This window comes from Piliocolobus tephrosceles, chromosome 7 (assembly GCF_002776525.5).
Source record: "Piliocolobus tephrosceles isolate RC106 chromosome 7, ASM277652v3, whole genome shotgun sequence".
Taxonomy (NCBI): Eukaryota; Metazoa; Chordata; class Mammalia; order Primates; family Cercopithecidae; genus Piliocolobus; species Piliocolobus tephrosceles.
In genome coordinates, this window is record NC_045440.1 from 52212587 (window position 1) to 52234358 (window position 21772).

A 21772-nucleotide genomic window follows, 5' to 3' on the forward strand; every position below is an offset into this window, starting at 1 on the left:
ATAGATAGATAGATAGATAGATAGATAGATAGATAGATAGATAGATAGATAGAGTCAGTTGATGACCATATCCAAGACTTTTGAGGGCTTAGATACAGTCAAAGAACATCAAGAAGACTGGGAAGCAGCATTATGTGTGTCTGACATGAGAATTACCAAGAAAGTAGGAAATAAAGACTTGAAGAAAAGGATTAGAAGTGGATGAAATGTCTCCTTGATTAAACTCAAAGATTACAAGCGTTATTTCTGGGCACCAGTTGGGCCTGGATTTATTTTCCTCAGGGCTCTGATTTTTACTTAATAATAACATTCTCTTGCTCATGGACCTGTGTCTAGGAACACAATATTAGAAGAGCACCCATAACAAAAGTGGCCCCTGTATTAGGCCATTCTTGAATTGCCATAAAAAAATACCTAAGACTGGGTAATTTATAAGAAAAGAGATTTAATTGGCTCATGGTTCTGTAGGCTGTACAGGAAGCATAGTGCCAGCATTAGTTCTGGGGGAGGCCTCAGGAAGCTTTTACTTGTGGCAGAAGGAGGAGCAGAAGCAGGCACTTCACGTGGTGAAAGCAGGAGAAAGAGTGGAGAGTGACATAGGTTATAATGACCAGATCTCAAGAAAACACACTCAATATTGGGAGGACAGCACCCAGCCATGAAGGATCTGCCCCCATGAACCTCCCATCATTCCCCATATCTGACACTAGGGATTACAATTGCACATAAGATTTAGAGGGGACAACATCTAAACTATATTAGCCTCTGATATGGTTTGGCTGTGTCCCCACCCAAATCTCACCTTGAAATGTAAAAATCCCTACATGTCAAGGGCAGGGCCAGGTGAAGATAATTGAGTCATGGGGGTGGCTTCCCCCATACTGTTCTCATGGTAGTGAATAAGTCTCACAAGATCTGATGGTTTTATAAATGGGAGTTTCCCTGCACAGGTTCGCTGGCCTGCTGCCATGTAAGACATTCCTTTGCTCTTTCTTCATCTTCTGCCATGATTGTGAGGCCTCCCTAGCCATGTGGAAATATGAGTCCATTAAACCTCTTTTCCTTTATAAATTATCTAGCCTCATGTGTGTCTTTATTAGCAGTATGAGAACAGACTAATATAGTAAATTGGTACTAGGAGTGGGGCACTGTTGTAAAGATACCCAAAAATGTAGAAGGGACTTTGGAACTGGAAAACAGGCAGATGTTGGAACAGTTTAGAGGGTTCAGAAGCAGATAGAAAATTATTTGAAAGTTTAGAACTTCCTAGAGACTTGGAGGGCTCAGAAGACAGGGAGATGTGGGAAAACTTGGAATTTCTTAGAGACATGTTTAATAGCTTTGACCAAAATGCTGATAGTGACATGGACAATAAAATCCAGACTGAGGTAGTCTCAGATGGAGATGGGGAACTTGTTGGGAACTGGAGTGAAGGTCACTCTTGCTATGCAAAGAGACTGGTGGCATTTTGCCCCTGCCCTAGAGATCTGTGGAAATTTGAACTTGAGAGAGATGATTTCAGGTATCTGGTGGAAGAAATTTCTGGTTGGCAAAGCATTCAAGAGGTGACTGTGCATAAAAATTTTGAAAATTTGTAGCCTGATGATGCAGTAGAAAAGAAAAACCCATTTTCTGGGGAGAAATTCATGCTGGCTGCAGAAATATGCAAAAGTCATGAGGGGCCAAATGCTAATCACCAAGACAATGGGAAAAATGTCTCCAGGGTATGTCAGAGAACTTCATGGCAGCTCCTCCCATCACTGGCCTGGAGGCCTAGGAGGGAAAAATGATTTCATGGACTGGGCCTAGGGCCTCCCTTTTCTATGCAGTTTCTGAACATGGTGCCCTGCATCCCAGATGTTTCAGCTCTAGCCGTGACTAAAAGGGGTCAACATACTTCTCAGGTCATCGCTTCAGAGGGTGCAAGTCCAAAGCCTTAGCAGCTTACATGCAGTGTTGGGCCTGTGGGAGTACAGAAGTCAAGAATTGAGGTTTGGGAACCTCCACCTAGATTTCAGAGAATGTAAAGAAATACCTGAATGTCCATGCAGAAGTTTGCTGCAGGGATGGGGCCCTCATGGAGAATCTCTGCCAGGGCAGTGTGGAAGGAAAATATGGAGTTGGAGCCCCTACACAGAGTCCCTACTGGGGCACTGCCTAGTGGAGCTGTGAGAAGAGGGCCAACATCCTCCAGACCCCAGAATGGTAGATCCACTGACAGCTTGTACTGTGCACCCAGAAAAGCTGCTGACACTCAACACACCCCATGAAAGAAACCAGGAAGGAGGCTGTGCCCTGCAAAGCCACAGGAGCAGAGCTGCCCAAGACTATGGGAGCCCACCTCTTCCATCAATGTGGCCTGGTTGTGAGACATGGAGTCAAAGGAAATCATTTTGAAGCTTTAAGATTTGAATGCCCCACTGGATTTTGGACTTGCATAGGACCTGTAGCCCCTTCATTCTGGCCAATTTCTACAATTTGGAATGACGGTATTTACCCAACACCTGAACCTCCATTTTATGTAGGAAGTAACTAACTTGCTTTTGATTTTACAGGCTCATAGGAAGATGGAACTTGCCTTGTCTCAGATGAAACTTTGGACTGTGGACTTTTGAGTTAATGCTGAAATGAATTAAGACTTTAGGGGACTGTTGGGAAGGTATGATTTGTTTTCAAATGTGAGGACATGAGATTTGGGAGAGGCCAAGGGTGGAATGATATAGTTTGGCTGTGTCCCCACCCAAATCTCATCTTGAATTGTAATAATCCCCATGTGTCAAGGGTACTAAATCACAGGGACAGTTTCCCCCATATTGTTTTCATGGTAGTGAATAAGTCTTATGAGATCTGATGGTTTTATAAATGGGAGTTCCCTGCACAGGCTCTCTTGCCCGCCACCACGTAAGACATTCCTTTGCTCTCTCTTCATCTTCTGCCATGACTGTGAGGCTTCCCCAGTCATGAGGAACTATGAGTCCTTTAAACTTCTTTTTCTTTATAAACTACCTAGTCACGGGTATGTCTTTATTAGCAGTGTGAGAACAGACTAATATAGCCTCCAAGGCCGGTGATGGATACACCTTTGTGAGTTTTCCACTATGTGCTCCCTGACTGACATCTGGGAAGCAGGCGTCTATCCTTTTCTGATAACTGGAACTTATACTTGTGTTTGGGGTTGAGGCTTGGGGGGGGCAGTAACCACAAAATAAAACATCAACAGTGTAGAAGGCTACTCACAGATGGAAGTGAAGAGACAGCTGGAATGAAGGAGGGTGGAGACACTGGTGTAAAAAAGTGATGGACATCAGCCCACGGACCGGAGCAAGGAAGGCGTGGAGAACACAGACTTTGCAAGCATGGGGATTTTTGTTTTGTTTTGCTTAATGTAGGAGGAAATGAGTAGGAAGACAACTCCGTACAACAAGGGAAAACTGAAGTCTGGCCCGAGGAATCAGATTTTCTTTGGAACTTCTCACATCTCTTTACTCATAAAAAAGTTAAAGGAAAAGGAAGTCTTGGGAGTCTTTAGATTTAGCCAGCAAGGATATTACAGAGAACTGAGGAAAACTTCTATTTTCAATACTCCTTTCAAATGTCACTTCTAAGAGAATACATGAAAGCCCAGAAGACTATCTGGGTTCTCTATCACTCTGCAGTTAACAAAACCATTTTCTCCCTAACATGCTAGAATTGCAATGTCTTTCACAGCAAAAGCAGGAGAAGGCAACCAACCATTGTTTGGGATTTATTTTGGAGGAAATTATAAGGTTTTTGTGTTAATGCACTTGCTTTCACTTACAATCTTTTTAATGAATCCAGATTAGAAAAGCTCCCAGCCGGGATTTTAGATAATTTGTTGTTATGCAAAAATCTGAAAAACAAAAGATAAACTTTAATCACCATACAATAATAATGAGTTTGAAAAACAAAACCTTTCTTTTCACCTAAGTGTGAATCCAATACCTTTTTTGAAATATTTCAGTGAGAAAGGGCAAACAGAAGTCAGAGTGTCATTTACACAACCGTCTGTTTTAAACATTTACATATCTCTATCTACCACTACTATATGGGTATTTTTTCACATCTGTATACTTTTGATTTTTTTAGTTTACTTAGAGATTACAAGTGCTAAAGAGAAATCCATAAAAATAAATATTTAAGTATGACAAAATCAAAGTAAATAGTCAATGTATTCATTATCAGCATGCAATGTACACATATATCAAATCAGCATGTTGTATACCTTGAATGCATACAATTTTTATTTGTGACTAAATATTTTAAATTTAAAAATAATGGCACAGGCCAGGCATGGTGGCTCAGGCCTCTAATCCCAGCACTTTGGGAGGATAAGCTGGGCAGATGACTTGAGGTCAGGAGTTTGAGACCAGCCTGGCTGACATGGTGAAACCCTGTCTCTACCAAAAATACAAAAATTAGCCAGGCATGGTGGCAGGTGCCTGTAATCTAAGCTACTCCAGAGGCTGAGGCATGAGAATTGCTTGAACCGGGGAGGCGGAGGTTTGAGTGAGGTGAGATCGCACCCCTGCACTCCAGCTTGGGTGACAGAGCAAGACTCTGTCTCAAAACAAATAAAAAATAAAAAATATAAAAAGGGGAACAACAATATATGACAACAGATGCCTGCAGGTGCCTGAGTAACTGATGTAATCCTGCACGTGTGGGATCACAGGGAAATGTGCAAGCTCTGCTTGTCGCTTACTGGCCAGCACAGTTTTGCTGATCCAGAGTTCCACTGGGTGCTACTGTGGTTGCTGCTCTGCCAGTCATTTCTACATGTCCAGGGCCAGATCACAGAGAGGTGCACTTATGAGGCTGTGCCCCCCTGCGAGGTGATGGAGCATGGTGGGAGGAGGAGAAGATCTAGGCCTCAGTCTTCTCCCTCTCCCTCCACCCAAGCAGTCCTGCACTGGCTTTGGCTCCCTCCATGCTGCCTTGGCTATACCCATTCTCCTCGTTATGACTAGAGAAATTATGACCAAGAAAATCACCAGCCAGAGACTGTCTAGTCACGAGGACCAGTGAATACATATTTGGCAAAGAGCCCATGTGTGAAGAGAGAAAACACGATGGTCTCTGCAATACAGAGAAAAGATGGAAACCAGTTTTATTAAGACTCAAGGATATTAGCATAAATAATCAATTTATATCTTAAACTTAACAATTAGCTACATCCAGCCACTTTATGAACTGTACTTCATGACTAGTACCTCTGTCACGAAATTAAATAAAATCATGTGGCCATATTTTCTTATCAGTGTTTTGCCTTTATGTTTTTGGCTTTATTTTAACTATATTAAGCATTAAGGTCAGGGGGAGTGAGCTGGGGCCAAACTATTTCTACTATTTTGGGAACTTGAATTTTATTGATGCACTTCTAAGAAGATAAAAAGTTTTCCTGATCCTTCCTATTTTGATTCCCTGTGCTTGTCTTTACTGGCACCGTCTGATTCACCCAACTCATAAGCAGTGGCTAGAGATGATGACGTGAAGACAGATATTGACAAAGACTCTCTTCTTGACCAAACTCTCTACACAGGTTCTCATGAGCTCTTTTCCAACTAGACCTGACTTTTGGCTTTCCATGTCCATCTCTACATTGTCCAATTTTAGCAAGGACCCTGCTACTAAGTTTAACCAGCACCTCCGGCCCCTTGACGCCTGAAATTCCTCATCCCCATCATTTCCCATGTGATATTTGATCATCACCAAAAGTCCTGTTAAATAGAGTCACCCTGAGCCTTTCCCCTAATGTTTCCTCCGGGTGATTTTCCATCCATTGACCCCACCCTGCTCCTGGGCTATCAACTCCCTCTTGCTCATGGCGTATTTGGAATTCAGCCCAATCTTTCTCCCCTAGTGCATAACTCCATTGCACTGGGGCCCTATACCTATACCTGTCACCATGGCCCTTCTTGAATAGCATCTTTCTTGCCATGCTTTAACAAGTGTTGTTGAATAACTTTTTCTTCAACAGTGTGCAGATGTATGACACAGTAATTCTCATTCTCTACCTCAAGCCCTAGCCGTATGCCATTTCCTTATCTTGGGGAACACTGGAACACTGGAACAGAGTTTCATGATGGAGAAACAACTTATAATAGATTGCACTGAACCTCGGGAAAAGTCAAATTACCAGGACAATTTATGCCTGCTTTATTTTTGCTAGGTAAAATCAAAGCTTTCTTCATTATTTTATAAGTAGTGCAGCTCTGCAAGATAACAACAGTAGAAAGACTGTTGTTCTTTCTTTAAATGTATTTTAGAGGCTGGAAATTGCATCCATGATTGAATATTGAAAGATATTATTTATTTTCCAAGCCAAGCAGACCAGAATTTATTGCTTAACAGGCAAAACAAATCAAAAGAAAAGTAAAACATTTCCATCATCACAGATTTTGAAGCAAGGTATGAAGCAAGGTATGTAAATATTGAAAAATCATTCTTGGATTTTTTTTCTTAAGTTTGTACAAATGGTGACAAAATATCCAAATCAATGATATTTTACAACAATTTATGTCAAACATGTTATATGATTCCCAAATCAGATATGACTGCTACTTGATATTTCTATAACAATTTTCTTTCAAGCAGATTAATCTAAGTCTCAGTCCTTTTATGTATAAAGGAGAAATTATGATAATAATTGTCATTGTTTATCTCCTAGAATACTATCCTAGTAGTATTCAGTAAATTAAAACGGTAGTATTGTTCCAGCAGTACTGATTTGCATGGGGTGCAAAAATGTATGCTTGTAGTTTCTTTTTTTCCTTTCTTCTTTCCAACTTTCCTGAAATTAATCTTCAAAACAGTTCTGCAATGTATTTGTTGATTTCTACTTGTAGATGACTTTGATTGCTTTACTCCCAACAAGAAGCTAAAAAGTACTTTTTCCTATGTTAAAAAGTTTAGATAGATAGATAGATAGATAGATAGATAGATAGATAGATAGATGATAGATTTTTCTTTTTCTTTTGAGACAGAGTCTCGCTCTTGCCAGGCTGCAGTGCAGTGGCATGATCTCGGCTCATTGAAATCTCTGCCTCCTGGATTCAAGTGATTCTCCTGCCTCAGCCTCCTAAGTAGTTACAGGCGCACGCCACCACACCCAGCTAATTTTTTGTATTTTTAGAAGAGACAGGGTTTCACCATGTTGGCCAGAATGGTCTTGATCTCTTGACATCATGATCGGCCTGCCCCAGCTTCCCAAAGTGCTGGGATTACAGGTGGGAGCCACTGCACCCGGCCGAAAAGTTTATATAATTATTTGCTGCTGCTGTCTTCTGTCAAAGATGCTTGATCAAAAAAATAATATTTGAGCAGTATCTACAAAGTTTACACAGAGTTTATACAAAGACTTGTCTCCTTCCTGTGACAGAAACATGCATATTATCCAAAAAGTCAAGTAATTAATGAGCACTTTCCTCATAAATGTTCTAAGAAAGTAAATCTTCTGCCTAAGGTTTAGGTTAATGTTTCAAGATGTATCCCTTGAAAATCCAGGAGACTTTTGAGAAGCAGAGTAAAGATCATATTCAGATCCTACTCCTTGAGAAAACTTCTTGAAATGGCCTCAGCTTTAGTGAGGTGCATACCAGATAGAGAAAACATTGTCCAGTCTGGTGGACTCTGTGTTCTTTAATACTAACCATAAATTTTTAGCCAAAAAGTCCAAATTCTGTAATGCTTGACATACTTTAATGAAAGCACTATTTTGATTTTCTGCCTGAGCACCAAACTCTAAAGCAACTTGAACATTCTAATCCATGTGGCTCCACTAAATGTGCTTGGATTCTTTTGCTTGGTAACATAATAGTAAGTAGTTGATTGTGTCTGAAGATAAGACTTATCTTTTGGAGAAAACCTAACTTGGTAAAGTGAAGATTTTCAAATCAATCCTTCTTTTTATAGAAAAGAGGGAGAGGCAGGACTTTCTTGATTGTACTGAGATCATGACTTCACTGAAAAGTACATTCCTACCCAGGTGTTAGAGGTTAGTACTAATGAATATAATACAAAAGGGCTTTTGTCAAATCATAACAATAAAGAACCATTCTAGGCATTGTGCTGCTGCTGCTGAATGCACATTACTCGACTATGTGCAGTTCGCAGATAAAGTCATGGCAAATTTGCTTGAATTTAGAAATGCCTTAATAGGATAATTTTAGCAATAAAAATATTATTTCAGCAAACAAATTTCAAAGTTACGGGGAAAAGAATTTTAGTCCAAAATAGTGAAGTAGGTATGCAAATATTCCTCAATCTCTTTTGAGTCTCCACTGAAATAATTACCGGGATGCTTAATATGAACAGATATATCCATATTCATCAAGAGGGCAGAATGTGGAAGGTCACCAACAGATAAGCGTATTCAGCAAATTCTGGATAAATAAAATGCATGAGAAAATGTTGACAGATGAAATAGGAGAGAAAGCTGCAGCCCGGAGAATCCTATGAGGCAAGAGCAATCTGACTGTGTGTCGCCCAGAGACCCCAAACTGTTAAGGCAGGGGCAGAGGAGGGAGAAGTGAGATTGCAAACAAGGGTTCACAAAGACCTGGATGGAGAAACACAATAATTAGTAGCTACCATTCATATAGAACACCAACAGCTAACAGGAAAAATGTTAATGATATAGTGATAGATGAGATAGACATAGAAATAGAGATTTTTTTCCAAAGAAATTGAACAAATTGAAAGAAGAAAAGTAATGGAATTTTTGTGGAGCTGAAACCCAAGCGAAAAAGCCTTCCTCATTCTGGAATTTTAGGAAGATAAACCTGCATTTTACTTCCAATTGTGTAAACTAAAATTTACACCAAAGGGAAAATTTTGTAAGAAAATAAATTTATCTAAAAGAGAGCAGGTGAAACTCACACCACCAATTGAAATACTTCTAATTTCAAATGTCAATAGACAATGAAGAATCACAAGGCACGGGAGGTTAATTAGGAGCATGAAAAAGAAAGACCAACATTTTAAAAAAGGAAAACAATGCCAGAAGAAACAGAGAAATTCCAATAACTAGAGAAAAAAAGTAAGAGAGCATGACAATTATTACATGTACCCAGAGACTTCAATATATATCATACTTATAAAACAAGGATAAGTTTCTATAGAAGATAAATAAATAGGAAACAAGAAAGATCTCTTAGGAATTAAATTCTGATTAAAAAATATTTTCATGTAGTAAATGTCAAAAATTAAGTAAAACATACCAAGTTAGGAGTCAAAATGACAAAATAACAGATATTATAAAACAAAAGATGAAAAATATAGAGATCCAGATGATCTAATAATCAACTACAGTATGCCTAGAAGAGAAGACAGAAGGAATAAGGGGAAACATAGTCAAATAAATAATTAAAGAGAATCTTTCAAAATTGTGGATGGATTTGTCTTTACATTGAAAACTCCAATAATTGAAAAGCCTCATTCCTTGATGTAAATTTATAAGATTTTATTTTGATTTTAACTATATATTTATTTAGAGACAAGGTCTCACCCTTCACTCAGGCTGGAGTACAGTGGCACAATCATGGTTCATTGCAGCCTCAACCTGCTAGGCTCAAGCAGTCCTCCTTCCTCAGCCTCCCAAGTAGCTGAGACTACAGGTGCCTGCCATCATGCTCAGCTAATTTATTTTTATTTTTTGTAGAGATTGGGTTTTGCTATGTTGCCCAGGCTAGTCTGGAACTCCTGGGCTCAAGCAATCCTCCTACCTCAGCCTCTCAAAGTGCTGGGAGTGCAGGCCATTACACCTGGCCTGTAAGATTTTTAAAAATAAAGAATAACCATAAAATTTTAAACCTCTCTGTGAAAATAAAATTTATTTCCTATAAAACAGAATCATAATAGGCTAGAAGAAATAGAATGGACTCTTCAAAGATCAAGGGAAACTTCTTGAACTTACAATTTTATAACAGATAACCTATCAACTAATTATGAGGAAATAATACATACAATTTCAGGCATTCAAAGATTATCAAAACTATCTCCCTTAAGATTTTTCATAGTAAGTTCTTCAACATGTGTTCCAGCAGAACAAAGCAACACAAGAAAAAGGAAGAATGGAGACGAGAAACCATAGACTTCACTCAAGCAATTAGTGAAGGGAAATTCCAGGTTGATGGCAGATGACACTAATCCTAATGAAAAGTCAGTTCAAATTAGAAGACAGGGGTCTCTGGTGTAAAAGAGAAATGACATGTTTATATAATTTGGTGATACAAAAAAATGTGAAGATATTGCAAAGGCACATAATGCATTTAGAATGTCCAGGAAGAGCACAAAATATATATGAAAGTAACAGTTCAAATATGAACCAAAGACATGACATTATTTTAAATAATTTAAATCACCCAAGAAAATTGCCCTTTTATTAAGACAATTATTTTTGAAGTGGCCAGATTCATAATATTTACACAAAGAGAAATAAATAAAATGTGAGCACGTTTCCTGACCCTACAATAATTTAGTTAAAATATTATATACTTTTAATTGTTCAAGGTAATTTATGGTCAACAGCAAGAAATTTCATTGTAGTTGCAGGGTAGGATAAACATGTTGAATATCTGAGTAATATAAAGATAATAACATAGCTAACAGAATGAAGATGTATATATATATATATTTAGTTCACTCATTGGTATGTAATTGACCTTCTAGTGTGTGTGTGTGTGTGCATGCATGTGTGTGTGCATGCAGGTGTGTGTGTATGTATCACACAGAGATAGCATAAGCAAGATAAATTCTGATCTTCAGAGTGAAAATTGGTATCTTCTACAGTGGAAAAGGAATGAAATAAAAATCTATTACCTAGTTGTGACAGTTAATACTGAGTGTTAATTTTATTGAATTAAAGGATACAAAATATTGATCCTTGGTGTGCTTGTGAGGGTGTTGCCAAAGGAGATTAACATTTGAATCAGTGGACTGGGAAAGGCAGACATACCTTTAACCTGGGAGGGCACCATCTAATCAGGTGCCAGCATGGCCAGAATAAAAAGCAGGCAGAAGAACGTGAAAACATTAGACTGGCTTAGCCTCCCCGACTACATCTTTCTCCTGAGCTGCATTCTTTTTGTCCTCAAACATCAGACTCCAGGTTCTCAGACTGGCTTCCTTGCTCCTCAGCTTGCAGATGGTCTGTTGTGGGACCTTGTGATTATGTAAGTTAATACTCCTTAATAAACTCCCCTTTATATAGCATCTATCTATCCTATTGGTTCTGTCCCTCTAGAGAACCCTAATACACTAGATAATTATGATGGCAACAACCAAAGAATATAAAAGAGAAATAGCTAAAAGAAGCTGCCTTTGGAGAGAGGGTCCACGATCAAGTTTTCTTTCAGGAGCTCTATTGTGTGATATGATTTTATATTACATGTCTGTACTACAAGGTTAAAATAGATACAAATATATTTAGACAATAGGAAAGAAACCAGAAGCTATAACTTTTTTAGTTGGTCCATTCCATGCCTTCCGAGCCCACTCATGGATCCCAAGCTAAGAAGTCCTTTCTATAAAGGCAAGCCCCACCACCACTGCCATGGGCCTGCCTGCCAGGGCTTCCACACCTTCCCAGGCAGCAGGACTCTCCCCTTCCCATCTTCACAGTTTTCAGGGCTGCTGTTGGTGAGGATTTTGATTCTTGGTGGTTTATTGGCTTCACAGCAAAAATACAAGGCTTGGTGGTTTATTGCTACACCACAGGAATACAAGGCTCACAATGTGACCAAAAAAAAAAAAAAAAAAACTCCTTCAAATTAAAGTTAGTGTCCCATGTGTTTTGAAGATATTAACCATTGTGATGCTAAATCTTGAGCAATCCATCCGTTTTGCACCATGGCTCTCCTGCACAGGGCTGGCTCCCTGCTCACACAGGTTAGAGCAGAAAAGGAGTAGTACAACACATTTTCCTACCTCGTTTCCTATTCACGATCACATGCCTCCAGCACAAAGTAAACAAAAGCAAACCATGTGATTGCATGCCTTGCAGCTGCTACACTTCCATAGGCAAATGAGGCGGCAGTAACTGCATAAGAAAGTGGTTAACTGGCTCTTCTTAGTCTTTAATTTTACTGATCTATTTTGTGTATTAATTAAGGGCATTCTTTTTTAAACATAAATTTTTAATTCAAATTTTCTTTTAGGGAAAACAGATTTCTGGTTAAGGTTAGCTATGTAATTCCACACTTTCTTTCTTTTCAGAGAAAAATAGCATATCATCAGCTAGACACAATGAATTTATTAATATAAGGTATTAGAAAAACTGAAATAGTAGAGTATCTTTACTTGATAAAAGACAAAACAGAAGAAGGCTGTCCAAGTGCCCCTGTGGTTTGTCATTGTTTGTTTAATAAGCCTTTATTGAAATACAAAATTGAAATCTGGAAAAGTGCAGACATTGTGATGTAGAGTACAATGCCTTGCCTGAAAGTGAACACAGCTGTGTAATTACCACCCAGGAAAAACAAAGAATACAAAACATTGCCAGGCCTACAGAGGCTCCTCCTGCCATTTCTAACGTCCTCTCTCTCACCAAAGGTAAGCAGCATTTGACTTCTCAATACTGCATATATTACCCCTATCTCTTTAAAATTTCTTTTGAGGATAAAATAGAACTATGGAATTTCCGGTGTTTAGATTATTCTTCTCAGAATGTTTCTGACATCCATCCGTGTTGCAATATAGTATTCTATTTTATGAATGTACAACAGCTTATTTCTCTACTATTTTGTTATTGGAGACTTGAGTAGTTCTCAGTGTGGAGTTACCAGAAATAATGCTGCTGCAAATACAAGAACACATCTTCTGGTGCATACATGTGTGCATTTCTGCGTGTGTGTACCCGAAAGTGAAACTGCTAGGTCATAGGGGATGTATATGATCAACTATACAAAATTCTGCTGTAAGGTTTCGTTTGTTTGTTTGTTTCTTTCTTTCTTTCTTTTTGAGACGGAGTCTCACTCTGCAACCCAGGCTGGAGTGCAGTGACATGATCTTGGCTCACTGCAACCTACGCCTCCCGGGTTCAAGCGATTCTCGTGCCTCAGCCTCCCGAGTAGCTGGGATTACAAGAGTGTGCCACCAGGCCCAGCTACTTTTTTGTATTTTTAGCAGAGACAGGGTTTCACCATCTTGGCCAACCTGGTATCGAACTCCTGAATGAACTCAGGTGATCCGCCCACCTCGGCCTCCCAAAGTGCTGGGATTACAGGTGTGAGCCACCATGCCCAGCCCCTGATGTAAGTTTTTTAAATAGCTTTCCCTCATTTGTGAAGTGTTTCTTACTCTCCTTTGCCCTATTTTTTAATTGGCTATTTCACCTTTTCTCCATTGATCTTAAACTATAGAAAGTTTTATATTAACTCTGTTTTATAGTGCCAAGTTACAGGCTATGCCTCTAAAGCTTACGGCAAAGTGGCCTGATCTCCATGGCAGTCAGACGGGTTGTATAAACGGAAAATGTAAAGCAGAAGCAAAGGACATCTAAAGGGTCAACACTTACAGTCGCTCTAATTTTGGAAGGTCTCCAAAGGTCTCTGGCTGTAGCGTTTCTAGTTGGTTGAAATGAATGTACCTGGAAGGCAAAAAATCAAGTTGGTTATTCCTTGTGCTGGTGAGCAAAATAAAATGAAGAATTAGCAATTGCTTCAGCTGAAATTGTGAATTTCACTGGCTCCAACCACTATATGTCACATACGAAAATCAGAAACTCAGATATTTTGTCGCTTCTGTTCTTCACAGTCCTGGGTCTAAAAACCTGATGTTCCAAAGGGGAATCCGAAGCCCACCCAGAAAGGGGCATGATGCTGCCCCCTTTTCCCAGGGAGCCTTTTGAGTCGATGCTAACTGGTTGTTGAAATTACTCTTTTACTCATTAAAATGTTTAAAGTAAGTGAAGTTAGGGTAATAGTTAAGATTTCAAACATAATAAGATACATTACAAGTGACCACACGCTTATTTACATTTCAGAACAGGGAGAAGTGTCCTGTCTGAGGGAGTCAAAGGATGACATATTTGACGTCATATGGTCATCATACTCAAAATGAATTAATCTTAACCCTGGGGGATGGATGAGAAGTAATGTGTCTTATTTTAATCCTTTTGGAATCAGAGTTTTCAGACCTCGGTATCCCCTCTGTGCAACTGATCCAGGAGTTATTTCCTAAGCTTCCATTTCAGAAAGTCTTCTCCTAAAGCAGGGCAACTGAAGACAGAAAGGCTTGCATTTCCTTCAGAAATCTTGTGATGAAATGGAGAAGCATGCTTCCAAAGCAGACAGCTGAGCAGACCTTTGCGGAGCAAATCTTCCCAACAGACAGAAGGATCCATGGGGAAGGCTGCACACTCCTCTTAGAAAATTTAGATGTATTCCCTGAACCTGACTTCTCAACACAGCTTTTTCAAATACTATCAGTGAAACCAACAGTAATATACAGCAGTCTACAGTGAACTGCTGAGGAAAGCACTGCAGATACAAAGTTACCATGAAAAGCAACAAAGTTTCACACCAAATTGGAAAAGAGGATATTGTACATATACGTGGGAAGACACAGTGAATGGTACTTGATTTTGTCAATGGGAAGCTATCTGACTTAAAGTAAGGGCAGGAAAGTAAAAAGAAAGCTTTACAGCCCATGTTTGCATAAAATGTATTTATTTCATCACAATTAGAAATATTTTTGAACGAAAAAGAAAGATGTTTAAGAAAAAATACTTTTACTTCATTCCTAGGCTTCCTTCTTATAAATCATTATTACAGGAAGAGCACTTGGGACACCTAATGAAAAAGTAAAATAATCACAAGAGAATGAAAGCCATGTCGCTGGAAACATATGCTTGTTTCAGAATACCTTAGGTTGGATCCAGAGTCAGAGCTACACTATACCACTCTCTGAAATTCAGCATCCTGGCCCTTGTCCCATGCATTCCTCCCAGGAGTTCTGTTCATTTTAAAAGTGGTGACATTTTACAGTGGTGACATTGTATAAGACCCAGCAATAATTGCCTTAGGGATAGCATGAAACAATTTTATCTTGGTTGCCTTGAATTATACACACACTCACCCTCACTAAGAGACTTTCACACATACAGACACTCTCAGCTTCACACATAACTTTCATAATCACAGACATACACTCTCATTGTCTCACACTGACACACTGTGACACACTCACATGAACACACCCTCGCATGTTAACAGACTCCCTCTATTCACACATGCTCACACTCACACACTCACATATACTCATATGCACTACCACACTTACGCTAACACACACACACTCTTGGACACTCGTGCACACCCACACTTGTCCACACTCTCACATACACTAACACACACTGTCACAGTCAGATACACATCTCCACACTTGCACACACTCATCTAATCTCACACACTCACACACTGTCATGCTCACGCTCACACCGTCTCGTACACTAACACACTTTCACACACTGACACATGTATTCACATATATGCTCACAGACACTAACATAGTCACACACACGTAGTCACTCCCATGCACTCACACACTGTCACCGACAAAATCATTACCTGCATCACTGGTCTAGCACATTGAAAAGGAGGTAGGGGCTGGGAGAGTGAAAACGGATATGAGGGAGGAGTGTTGGGGGGTGACTGGCTGCTGAAAGCGGGGAAGAGAGAGAAGTCTCTGCGACTGCAGTGAAGAAAGAGCTAGAAAGAGAGTCCATTACAAGGTTTCTCTTCCCAAGTGAAATGTATCGCATCATTGGATTCCAATCTCTGTGTATACTGGACAGGCCCAGGCCTGTAGAGCACAAATAGACATTTTATGAAGACTAGGAATAAGTGCTGATGAGGGCATCAAACTTAGCATGAAGTAAATAAGAGCAACAGCAAAAAAAAATTTATTGTCCTAAGTGCTTTACATGTATTTAGTCATTTTTAATTTTTTGCAACTGCACTGTGTAGTAGGTTTATAAATACCCCATTATTTAATTAGGAAAAATGTGGTACAGAGATAAGGTAATTTGTTCAGTTTCACACAGCCAGCCTCTCTAACAGCAAGCGGGATGGCCATGCACAGGCTCAGCTGACACAGAGCACCCAGAGATGAGCTATGGAAACCTGATCCAAGAATCCCAGAGCAGAGCCTTTCTCGGGTATGGAAACAGATACGCCACAGGGAGAAGGAAAGTACCCAAGGCCACAGAGCCAATTAATGGTAAATCCAAGCCACAAACCCAGCAAAACCCAGGCTCTCTACACTCCTGTTCTCAGTTTGCCTACATTAGTGGCTTTTTAAATGTGAAGCTGTGAGGTTCTTAACTGGAGGCAAGTATCGCATTCCAGTCATAAAACAAGCTAACAGGTCGCAGGAAAGGAGTCACAAGCCAGGTCTGTGGTTTAGCCAAGCTAACAACTCCCAGATTTTCAAAGTGAATATTCTAGCCTATGTATAAGTTCAGCAGAAGTGTTGTTGTTGTTGTTGTTGTTGTTTTTCCTTTCAAATTTTTAATGCTTTGGGACAATTTATTATAAAGAAAACTTGAGTTTAGCATAAGAATTTTCAAGTAGCAATAGCATTCCTGACACTATTGATCAAATGTGCATCCTCCATAGATTGCACAGGTGTCTGCATTGCTAGAACTAGAAACAAAGACAGCTTTCGCTTGGGAGGGCATCTTACACACTGAGCCACCTAAAATTGGGGCAAAGAGACAATCTAAAGGGTAGAATAACATACAATAGTTTATCCAATATCACATAGCTACTATGTGATTTACAATCCACAGTAATCAATAAACATAGATTTAATATTTAAATATTTCACAGGTAGCAATTCATACTTACTATGAATTGCTCATAATTCATGAGAAATGCATAATCTCCTTTTCCACAATGCACCCACTGACAGCCCACTAATCGCAGAGCCCTGTCTATTCCCCATCCCAGCCATGCTTCCCTAGAATAAATCACTGCAATCTTAGACTCACCCAGGGATGCCCTGAAGGACAAATGTTTTCTGCTGGACTTCAATCTAATACACAGTAGGGTAAGCAACTGATATTGGAATTCACTACTAATGAATAAGAAAAATGCATGTAAGATTATTTCCTTGCAGGAAAATGAGACAACCCAGAGAGTTCTGTTTGATTATAGTGCAAGCATATTTAAGTTTTGTGTCCATATGATTTGCCAAATTTTCTAACAAAATTGTTTTCAAATTTTTTTTAAAACTTTAAGTCAATTTAAAGCAGTAGGATGTTTTCAGTTATATGTGTTTGATTTATGTGATGGCTTTAGCAGATTCAAACAAGGAGGGAGTTAGCTTTGATCTCCACTCCCTTCTGAGCTTTGATGAGATAGCAAGAGTATCCTCTCCTACACCTTATTTTTCTAGGTTGTGGATAACCCTGTCATTTTTGGATATCTATTGCAGGTAGATAAATATGAATGATTACTTGAGAGGATTTTAAATCTGTTTAAGTCACTTCATAAAGTTTACATGTAAATGAATTAGGAGTTATCCCTTCATTGAAAGCAGACAGGAAATTATTGCCATTGTCATGTCATGTTGATTCATACTTAGCTTCCCCAGATGCTTTCATCAACACCCCTGGCTTCAATTATTATCTCTATGCAGAAGACCTACAAGTTACATCTCCAACCCAAATTTACCTCCAGGACCTAAATTCATGCACCCAATGTCTTCTTAAAAGACATTATCTTTTAAGGATTTAAGACATCCTAGATGTCTCAAGGAACCTCAAATCCAACGTGTCTGAAACCCAGCCCAGGATCCTCCTTCACCATACTGGCTGCCCTCCATTTTTGCTTGTCTCAGTTCATGGCACTGCTGTATATCTATTTGCGCAACTCAGAAAACCAGCATTGACCCCTCCGTCTCCCTCACTCCCTGTATCTTACCGAATTCTGTGTTTGTTTGTTTGTTTGCTTTTCATTTTGCTCCCTAAATGTCTCTTGAATGTACTCCATTCTCCTCTTACCCACTACTTCCACACTAGAGCAAACTATGCCCGGGTACTAAAATATAAGAACAAACTGGTCTCCCTACATCCATCTGGTCTACCCTCAAAAGAAATACAAGACCCTTAAATGACTTTTAATTTCTATAGAAATAAAGACAGAATTTTTTAACAGAGCCCAAATTCTAGCCTCTTCTTGCCTGGAAATGCCCTTCCAGTCTCCGCTTTATCCCCCTCTTGCCCCACCTCAATCCCAGTGCTCTGGCCTCCTCCCGGCCACATACCTGCCATACTCCTGCCCACAGCAGTCTCTGAATGATTGTCTTTGTAGCCCAGTAAACCTTCCCACCCTTCTTGCCTGGTAATTCCGGACTTGTTTTCAGATCTTACTGTGCTCTTTCCTTGGAAAGCCTTCCCTGAGCTCCTGGTCAAATGCCCCTGTTATGGGTTTACCCAGCATTGTACTGTTGCAACGTTATATTTCTTTGAGTGATTATGTGATCCATGTCTGTCTGTCCTAACTAAATTCTAAGGTCCATGAAGACAGAAATCATATTGGATTTAAAGTAATATTCATATCCCTAGTTTCTTAGCAGAGTTTGACAAATGGATAGTCAATACACAGCTGATCACTGAAAGAATGAATGACCAGTCAGTATTTTTGCATGAGCATCGTCTTTGCATATGTGAGGATAAGACATTGAACTCTTCATATGTTCTATGGTATAAAACAAAAGATGGGAGTATGAACCCTAATAAAAGCTTTCTGAGTTAATATCAGCTCAACAATCTAAAATGGCATTACATTTCCTTGGGGAAGAAGCATCCCAAACATTTACACAAGCCTGACTTTAGTAAGATCTGTAATAACGTATGTTTAATTGTATCTCCTAAAACTTTATAGAATCCTTGAGCACTAATGAACCTAGAAGGCATCTAGCAAAGTCTTCCTGGGGCTTCTCCAGGAGAATCCATCTCACTCCAAAAGGACATGTTAAAATCACACATTTTTGTGAGCACTGACAATATGTGTGACATCTCTTATCTGAGTAAATATTTATTTACACAACCACCCCGAGGCATCAGGCCACCAAACTGAGGACAAAAATCTTCCTACAATCTTTAAAACATGCAGAGCAAGAACATGTGGCCAGAGAATGACAACAAAAATAATAGAGAGAGAATGATTTTCAGGGTGAGAAGTTGCTGGTATCGCTTTAGCTTTCAGTGTGAACTCACTGAGCCACATAAAAACAAATGTTCTGTGCTTTATGATCACCTTGGCAACCCCCATCTAAGGCAAGAGCAGAGATGGAGAGAAAAACTGTATTTATCTGTATCTAACGGCACAATCAAAATAGCATATACAGTCAATGTTCTCAACTTTTTGTACAAAGTAGCTGCTTTTTATATTCTCAAAATCCATGAGATTATAAAGAAAAAAGGCATACTGTTGGTAGAAGGAGGCTGCACACCAGAGTGTGTCTGTGTGTGTCTGTGTATGTAATTTTGCATGTGTCTATAGGTGTGCAAACACAAGCTAAGGACATCTGAATCTGAAGCCAGAAATACAGAGGATATTGAAAATAAGATGTCAGCAATCCAGCGCATGAAACAGAGCTTAGAGGAAAAGCAGTTTGCTGATAGCTGGCTTGGAGATCCACCGTGTCCTGCCTCACATCCACGGGCTGGGTGCATTGAGATGACACCAACTTTCTGTATAATAACCTCAGCTGGGATTAAAATAGGCACTTTTTAGCTTCATTGCACAATAGCAAGCAAGAATTATCTATTACACCAACAAATTATTCATACAGTTTAGGAATTAATTAAACATCTGAATGAAGATCCTTATTTCAGAGCACAGTAAATTATTTCAACTGATTTTAAAGGAAAAATTGGCTGAATTATCATAATCTGTTGTTTCCAGAGAAAAGCTTTCCAGCATCTCATTTGCATGCTGTGCTAAAGTCAATAACAGTATATTCTACCAAAATTCTTTATAAAGAGAATTATGTTTATTCTTAAAAAGAGTTAAAACCAGTTAAAAATCATACTGCACAAGCTTTACTCCTTGGGAAGTTATTTCAATCCTTAATTAGAATAGTTACAGAAAAAGGCTGGGCACGGTGGCTCATGCCTGTAATCCCAGCACTTTGGGAAGCCAAGGTGGGTGGATCACGAGGTCAGGAGACTGCGACCATCCTGGCCAACACGGTGAAACCCCGTCTCTACTAAAAACACAAAAATTAGCTGCGCATGGTGGCACGTGCCTATAATCCCAGCTACTTGGGAGGCTGAGGAAGGAGAATGGCTTGAACCAGGGATTCAGAGGTTGCAGTGAGCCGAGATCGCACCACTGCACTCCAGTCTGGGTGACAGAGCAAGACTCTGTCTCAAAAAAAAAAAAAAAAAAAAAAAAATAGTTACAGAAAAAAATCATGTTTCTACAATAGTTTAGATATTGTATGATTGAGAGTTATGAAAAATCTTTCACACTCTTTGTTCAATCTCTATCTCTTTTTGTCTGAACTAATAGCTATAAATATTCCACATAAATCCAGTCTCTTCTTTCCAACCTACACTATGTTGAATTATTTGGTGGTTCTTCCTGAAAAAAATGCAGATTAGTTCATCCACTTTATTAAGGATCATCAATGTCTTCTCACTGTCTTTAGCAGGAATTCAAGGATTTTTCAAGATTCAGCACCAACTTGTGACTTTCCCCTCCCTCATAAGTCTGAGCACCCTCTAACCAAATTCAATATCTCTGGAATCACTCCTGTTTTTTTCAGTGTCTAACATCCAAAGTGTTTTCTTACCCATTAGAGCTCAACAGTACTTTTTTTCATTAAGGACTTAGTGACTGCTTGTGTCAGACGTAACTTCACTCCTCTGGCTCCTTTAGTATATTAAAACATTTATAAGTACTTATTGAGTGCCTGTGAAGTGTAAGACAAGATCCTTGACCTTCTCAGAGATTGGAATTAGGTAAATGGTAAAATACAAGGGATCGATGACCACAGTTTGGAAGAATATGTATTATGATAATGAGATGCAAGGAATACCATGAGAATCCAAAGATCTACATTATATTTAAAGATAAAGAAAGGTTGTACAGAGAAAAGGATTCTTTACCTAACTTTTATGGACAAACAGTAATGACTTGGGAGCAAAAGAGAAAAGACAGTGTAGAAAATGGGAAGACAGATGTATGCGAGGTGCAGAAGCATGAAAATGCAGGACTCTTGTACAGAACAGTAAGGAGCTGAGTCGGACAGAAGCACTGGTTGCCTGCAAAGCTCTGGAAAGATGGACTTGGGCAGGAACCAAATCACACATTTCCTTTGCACTCAACAAAGTAGTTGGAGCTTTACCTTAAAGATATAAGGACATATGACAAGATTTAAAGAAAAGAAATTTCTTAGTGAGATTTTTATTTTACAACATTACCAGCACCTATGCAAACAAAGGACTGGACGTTAGCTAGAGAGAGAGACTCTAGCTAGAGCAATGGTGTGCGGTGGTTTTCAGCTTAGGATAATTTTGTTTTGTCCTCCTCCATCCCCCCACGGAATATTTGGCAATGTCTGGAGATGCTTTTATTTGTCACAGCTGGAGGTGGTGGTGCTCCTAGCCTCCAGTGGGTAGGGACCAGGGTGTTGCTCAATGTCCTACATGACCTGGACCAGCCCCACAATATTACTAAGCCCAAAATGTCAACAGTGCCAGGTTGAGAAACACCTGAGCTACAGCCTGCTTTATTTT

The 21772-nt window shown here is 39.4% G+C and overlaps 1 protein-coding gene across 1 annotated transcript in view; it reads right to left on the reverse strand.

The window, feature by feature from the left end:
* Positions 1–21772, reverse strand: part of PXDNL (peroxidasin like) — a 523848-nt gene that overhangs the window by 161559 nt on the left and 340517 nt on the right. The window contains exons 5-6 of the mRNA XM_023184241.2: positions 13535–13606; positions 3800–3871 (exon numbers count right to left, since the gene is read on the reverse strand). Coding sequence (XP_023040009.2) covers positions 3800–3871; positions 13535–13606 — 144 coding nt within the window. The remainder of the gene's footprint in view (positions 1–3799; positions 3872–13534; positions 13607–21772) is intronic.